Source organism: Dendrobium catenatum, unplaced genomic scaffold, assembly GCF_001605985.2.
Source record: "Dendrobium catenatum unplaced genomic scaffold, ASM160598v2 fragScaff_scaffold_1105, whole genome shotgun sequence".
NCBI classification, from domain to species: domain Eukaryota; kingdom Viridiplantae; phylum Streptophyta; class Magnoliopsida; order Asparagales; family Orchidaceae; genus Dendrobium; species Dendrobium catenatum.
Window position 1 is genome coordinate 1,134,621 of NW_021319567.1, and position 7,413 is coordinate 1,142,033.

Sequence of the window (7,413 nt, forward strand, 5' to 3'; positions counted from 1 at the left end):
CTTGTAGATTCAAGTATTTCCTATCAATCTTCAGAAAACAAGGAGAATTCTACACAAAAATCCACACCAAACCACGAAAACAATAGATAATAAGTATTATTTGATGAAAGGGAAACAAAAAATACCAAGATACAATTGATCCTCTATTTGAAGGAGAATCTCTCTCCCAAATATCTAGACACCGCTAGAGCCCAAAGGAAAACCTAAATCTAAGAGATATCAAATTTAAGCCAAATTCAAGATGCACTAACCCTAGGAAAGCAAACTATTTAATGCATATAAATCAAAAGGAAATCCCTAAACAATCCCTACATTCAAATTTCCCTCCTAACTCCCCCAAAAACCTTCCAAATCTACTCAGCTAGCTTCAGCAGCTGAATCGATGTACAGGAGAGGCGAAGAAATCCCACCTCTATCCGCATGAATCAGTCCCTATGGGACCAGCTGGACCAGTCTAAATGTCCAATGAACTGGTTTAATATTTTCTTAATGCTTTATAAAACTACTGTAGAAAATAATTTTTTAAAAAAATATTAAATATAACAATTTTCTAACATAAACTTTTTGAAAGCCGTAAAAAAACACATTACAATCTAAAAAACAAAACAGTAAAATGGCTAAAATTCCAAACAAAGTCTTAATATACTAATGATGAAACCCATTTTCAACTTGAAAAGCAAGCTTAAAGTGAGAACCAATTAATATTCCTACGCCAATATAACTTCCACATATTTAATGTAAAACTAAATCTAATACACTCAAATATTTTAATACAAAAAAATTAGCGATCAAAACAAAGAGTAATATCAACTTCCAAGGGAGAAATGCATTTGCTAAAGGGCCAAAAGAGGCCATACTTAATGTAAAATACAATTAAATGCCATTTTAAAGATGGACTACTTTAAGAACAACATAATTTAAGTTTTAGCAATTGAACAATGACTCCATGGAAGAGACTAGATGAGCTGCAGCTTGGACTTACAGGAAGTAAGTCACATCAGCGAGGACTTCTGAATGCACAGATAGTCGAAGCAAAGTAGTGATATCAGCTTCCACAAGCCATGCAGGCATCTCTATTTTCTAAAGAACAAGCAAGTTGTGCCATGCCAACTTCTACGCCATTTTCCATTGCTTGTTCATTCTTCTGCATGCATCGAGAAAAGAACTAAATTAACAAGCGAAGATAAAAAACCAGGAAAACATAGAATGAAGATAAACAACCAAAGCTTACTGCGAGAAGAGATGTATCGACTGTGAACTTGATTGCATCAGCTGCTGCGCGCGAACGGAGATAATACATGCCTGTCTTAAGACCCTTCAATCAAAAAAAAAAAAAAATGTTCCAAGGATTAGCCCTGATAAATATAAACCAAAGGGGATATAATGTGATTTGACATTGTACCTTAGACCAGGCATAGAAGTGTAGAGAAGTCAGTTTTCCAAAGTTGGGCTGATCCATATGAATATTTAAGCTCTGACTCTGATCAATGTAGCATCCTCTATCAATAGCCATGTCAACAATGGTTCTTTGCTTTACCTCCCACACAGTTCTGATCAAACATTTATGTTAATTTTTTATCATAGAATAGGAACTTGTTATAATCCACAAAATAGGGGAATAAGAATAATACAGTACTTGTAAATTGCCTTAAGGTGCTCTGGAACTTCTGGAATCTTAAGGATGGAACCATCTTCATAAATAATCTTGTTTTTAAGAGTACTAGACCAGAGACCCATCTCAGTTAAATCATTTAGAAGATGCTTGTTCACTACAACAAATTCTCCACTGCAGAAGCCAAGTATATATTACTGTTAGGATAGCCTGAAATTTGCGAAGGGATGACACAAACAGAACAGGCAGACCTTAAAACCCGGCGACTATAGATGTTCGATGTGTATGGCTCAAAGCACTCATTGTTTCCAAGAATCTGACTAGTAGAAGCAGTGGGCATTGGAGCAACAAGAAGGGAGTTTCTTACTCCATTCCTAGCAATTTTTTCTCTCAAAGCAGGCCAATCCCACCGGGATGAAGGGATTACATTCCACATGTCCGGTTGGAGAATGCCCTACAGAACAGCTTCAATCAGATACCATGACACAGATAGGACAATGTAAAAATAAATCTAACGAAGTGTCCTATAACTCATGATGCTCTTGAATACTCATCTAATGTGTAAAACCTTTTGATATTTAGAATTCTGTTCTGTTTTTTATTTGTTTTTTTTTTTCAAACAAATATTATTTTTGCAGAGGTGCTTTAACTTGTTTTTCCAGTTTTTGAGAGAAATAATCCCGTACACCTGATCCGTATATCTAATGTAGTAAATCCTTGCATGTATATAATTTTAGTTTCACTTGTTATTGTAACAAGGTTTCCTGCAATTTAAATTCCAACAAATGTGCATGTTAACTTGGTAAAATTGAATGCAAATATATATAAACATGATGAGATTAAATAAAGAGTTGGATTGTCTTAGGGCCATTTGATTGCTTCAAGTTAGAAAAAATGTTTTTAAAATATAATGAATTTAGTAAATTTCATAATTTGATATAATGTTTAAAAATCTATGTTTATCCAAAAATCCTAAACTCAACAAACAGCTTCAAAACCTCTTGCATATTATGATTTCAAATTCATAATAAAAATGAATAAAAACAAAATCTTCATTTCCTAAAGTTTTCGATCTTAAAGTAACAAATGAGCCCATAAATCAAAGTTTTTTTTTACTGCAGACCTTACTAATTGGACTTCCTTGATATGTTTCATATGGGCCTTCTTTGGAAGCAAGTTGAGAAGAAGCGTTCAAAGCATGGTAGTATATGGTCTCAAAAATGTCCTTGTTCAATTGTTGGGCCTAAAGAAAAAATAATAATAATAATGATTAACCATCAAAACAACATATTCAACTAAGGACAATTTTAAAGATATGCACTTACCTCCGCTGAATCAAAAGCTAAGCCAAGTAAGATGAAAGTATCAGCCAAGCCTTGAACGCCAATGCCAATTGGCCTATGGCGTAAGTTAGATCTCCTAGCTGTTTCAACTGGGTAATAGTTAATGTCAATTATCTTGTTGAGGTTCTGTGTAACTATTTCAGTCACCTTCAAGGACAAGAAGAGAAGAAGATTATGAGATTATTGATAAAAGTGTAAAAAAAAGTTTTGAATGAAACAAAAAGTTGTGGCACCTCAGCTAACTTGTCAAAATCAAAAAATCTATTTTTCGCTCCAATGCTTCCAACCAGCTTTGATGGATGTGAATCTATAGGTACATTCTGCAAATAGCAATAGCTTAAGAATCCAAGGTAGCTACTTGCAAGCATAGATAAGGAGAATTTACCTTTTCCATCACATATCGAGGTAAAGCAATTGATGCCAAATTGCATACAGCAGTTTCATCGGGACTGGTGAACTCTATTATCTCAGTACACAAATTTGAAGACTTTATGGTTCCAAGGTTGTTTTGATTGCTTTTTCTATTGCAAGCATCCTTCAAATAGAAGGTTGAAAGTGGGACAATGAGAAAGAGATGGAAAGCAGACAGATTAAAAGAAATGATAATGGAAAAATTAAATAGTCTACCTTATATAACATATAGGGTGTTCCAGTCTCAATCTGGGATTTAAGAATCTCAAACCATAGGCTTTGTGCCGAAACAATCTTACTGGCCTTGCCCTAAAATTAGAATAGGTCCAAAGCAATGACTAAGACAATATATTCTATTAAACAGTGCAAACTGTAAGAGTTTATCATTAAAAATAAAGGAGTGCTAGTTAACCTCTTTTTCATATTTTGTGTACAAGTTGTTGAACTCTTCACCCCAAGAGTCAGACAAACCAGGAGCTTCGTTTGGGCAAAAAAGTGACCATTCTTTATTGCTCTGGACCCGTTCCATAAATATATCAGGTATCCAGAGTGCATAGAACAGATCTCGTGCCCTGTGTTCTTCCTATAAGATTTATCAAGAGTTAAAGGTACATCTAATTGTAATTTCAGTTAAATTGAGGAATTGTTACAAAAAAAAACAGTCTCTTACCTCTATCAGTCAAATTTTAATCAAATATTAAGGTTCACAACTAAGAAACAGCTTATATTTTTCTCATTCATGAAATTCCCAAGAGTTTGCTAGTGGCTCGTGCATGGATTTGCTAGTTTTTTATGCTTGAATGGATGATATTTTAGTGAATAGGATATATTTGAATGTTTATGTCCATAAATCTCCCTATTTTTTTACCATGAACCACATAAGAAATAAGAAAACAACAAATCATTTCAAGGTAATGACTGAACCATCATTAACCATATGCCATTTATTTAGGATGGGCAACTTCCATGAATCATGCCAATAATTATCAGTGAGTGTTGCATAAAGGCTTATTGCTCTGCTTTTAAAGTTCAACGTTTTGATATCTTTAATCTAACACTTCTTCATAATCATTCCATGAATCATACCAAAACAGATGTAAATACATTTTGCACAAAGCTTATTGTTCTGCTTAGAATCATGATATCTTAAATCTAACACTTCTTCAAAATCATTCCACATTGATTTGATACATAAAGCCAAGGCTTCATGTCTTGTATTAATCTCATTTTACAAACATGGCACCATAGAATGAATTTTATTAATGTTATTTATAAAGTTTGATCAACTGTAAAGCTCAAAATGCTTTTAAAGTTCAATGTCCCTCTTGAATTTTGAGTTTGAAATTACTATTCTTAATATTTTTTTCTTTCTACCCAAACTTCTCATTTATTTACATCCTCTTTGGTATCATCTAGTAAGCTTTCTATTAATGATTTACAATTTTACATTTTCTTATTCCATAAAGTTCACCTCAATTTCATAGTCCATCAGTGTAGCTTCAGTGACAGATTTACGATACTTGAGAACAAGAAATCAAAAACAAAAAATTCCTGCCTAGGTGGTAGCACCTCATACCTTCCCATGATTTTTTCTAAGATCAAGGAACTCAAAAATGTCAGCATGCCATGGTTCCAAGTACACCGCAAATGCACCTAGAACATTAAGAATAGGACAAAATTAATAATCATGGCTAACTAGTATATAAACCAATGAAATAAGACCATGCTACCTTTCCTTTTCCCTCCTCCTTGATCAACATAGCGAGCAGTATCATTAAAAACCCGTAGCATTGGAACTATGCCATTTGAAACACCATTTGTCCCACGAATGTAACTCCCAGTGGCACGAATGTTGTGGATGGAGACGCCAATTCCACCAGCAGATTTGCTTATTATAGCACACTCTTTTAAGGTATCATATATTCCCTCAATGCTATCATCTTTCATGCAAATGAGGAAGCAGCTGCTTAGCTGGCCAAATCAAACAAACCCAAAATCAACTTATGTTAAAGTAAATGAACTAAGAAGTCAAGTTTGATGGATACCTGAGGCCTAGGAGTGCCCGCATTGAACAAGGTAGGAGAAGCATGAGTAAACCACCGTAGTGACATCAGATGATAAGTTTTGATGGCAGAATCAATATCTTCTTTATGAATCCCTATAGCAACTCTCATCAGCATATGCTGGGGCCTTTCCACCACTTTCCCAGATAATTTTAGAAGATAGGACCTCTCGAGAGTTTTAAAGCCAAAGTAATCATAATCAAAGTCTCTATCATAAATGATCTCACTATCAACACGAGTAGCATTCTGCATGTGCATATTAATGAGGATGTTAATCTGAGAGCAAGCCATCCAAGCTTTGCAATTAAAGAATTGGGAATGATAAATTATCAAATAAACAATTCAACGACCAGCAAAATAGGCACCATCTGGCGAAGAACGAAGGCACCATAACATCATGGAAAAGCAACAATCAGGGGTTGTTTGGCTACAAGAAGGATTTATATCGAGTAGGATATAGTAAATCCTGTGAATACAAATTCAATAAATCATTGGAGTATTGAATCCTACAAACTACTTGGCAAGATAGATAATAAATCTGACTAAATTATATTTAGAATTCAATATTTAAATGTGTTAAAAATTTTCACTTGCTTAGAAATCTAAAATCATAAAACAAATAGCAAACAATTTATCCATGCTTATCAAAACTTAGTAGTTATCATGTTAAATAACTGCCATGTTTTAATCCGCTCAAGATTAACTAAATCTGGATTAAAAAGGTTTACTATATCCTGCTGGGATTTACTAAGCATCTGTATCTAAGGACGATTAAAATACTGATACGCGCTAAAAGTATCAACATAACATGAAGCCTGATGAAAATAACATATCAGAAACCAAAATTAACATTTGAAACAAGCAAGAAAATTCACCTTCATGATGATCTCATAAACATCATCAGAAATCAAAGGCGCCTTTTGCCCCGACCTCTCATTGAAATGGTTGTACATATCCTTTATCCTGAGTACAGATCAACCAATTCAAAATTCATATATCAATAAAATCATAACATCCAAAGAAAAAAATAAAATCCTGAACAGTCAAATAGATCCCTTACGTCTCAGAAAACGATTTCTTTGTATTCTTGTGCAGATTAGAGACCGCGATCCTAGCAGCAAGCTAAACGAAATAGATCAAAGGATGAGAACGGAGAAAGACCTAGGGCAAGCCTTGACATGAATAAATATAGAGAAGAAAGTATAATCACCGAGGCATAGTCAGGATGATTAGCCGTCATGGCTGCAGCTGTCTCGGCTGCAAGCTCGTCAAGCTGTGTGGTGGTGACTCCCTTGTAGACCCCAACGCATACTTTTTGGGCAACGAGCACAGGGTCGCAGTGCTCCTGGCTAAGGCCATAACTAAGTTTCTTCAGCCTTGCGGTGATCTTGTCGAAGTGAACCGACTCCTGCCGCCCGTCCCTCTTCACCACGTACATCTCTGATAGATGGAAATCCTGAATCTTACGTTCTCTCTGGCTGGTTGGGAGATTTTATCGAGCAGTTGATGGGCGGATGTTATAGTGACGGCGAATAGGATAAGGTGCGAGGGATTGAAGGGTTTGAAAGGCGGGATCTTGATTTCAGTGTTAGGGTTTTGAATTTCAATTATTGAGAGCTTCTTTTCGATCGAAATTTTGGCGCGAAGATTGCCGTTTGAGAACGATTTTTCCCTCTCTGGGGTGAGAACTGGACGGCTATTTTGCAACTATTTTGTGCTTCTAGTGGCAGCGCGGGAAAACGGTGGCAATACGGTAAATCAGGGTTTACCAATGAACGGTGAGACTAGTTTGAGCGAGCTGGCTGGTTAGTCTAGTTTGGCTCCGTCGATATTATTTGTATTTGAAATCATCTGCTTTTTCAAAGAATTTCATGAATATTATAGTTGTTGTTGCATCCTTAAATATTCGCGGCGGTAGAGAAATATAAAATATAATGTCCTAGCTTTGTACGATGATCTAGAACACAAGCAGAAAAATGGAGGG

The 7,413-nt window shown here is 35.2% G+C and overlaps 1 protein-coding gene across 1 annotated transcript; it reads right to left on the reverse strand.

Moving 5' to 3' along the window:
• Positions 1 to 801: 801 nt before the first annotated feature.
• LOC110107491 (ribonucleoside-diphosphate reductase large subunit) lies at positions 802 to 7,154 on the reverse strand. Its single transcript, XM_020837765.2, has 17 exons — positions 6,640 to 7,154; positions 6,490 to 6,551; positions 6,305 to 6,392; positions 5,412 to 5,675; positions 5,097 to 5,337; positions 4,943 to 5,019; positions 3,779 to 3,949; positions 3,583 to 3,675; positions 3,341 to 3,490; positions 3,189 to 3,275; positions 2,938 to 3,102; positions 2,736 to 2,855; positions 1,864 to 2,066; positions 1,637 to 1,786; positions 1,403 to 1,550; positions 1,232 to 1,315; positions 802 to 1,144 (listed from the first exon to the last, which is right to left on the reverse strand). Exons 1-17 carry the CDS (start codon positions 6,865 to 6,867, stop codon positions 1,046 to 1,048), a joined length of 2,430 nt encoding a protein of 809 aa, XP_020693424.1. The 5' UTR covers positions 6,868 to 7,154; the 3' UTR covers positions 802 to 1,045.
• Between the last annotated feature and the right edge of the window lie 259 nt (positions 7,155 to 7,413).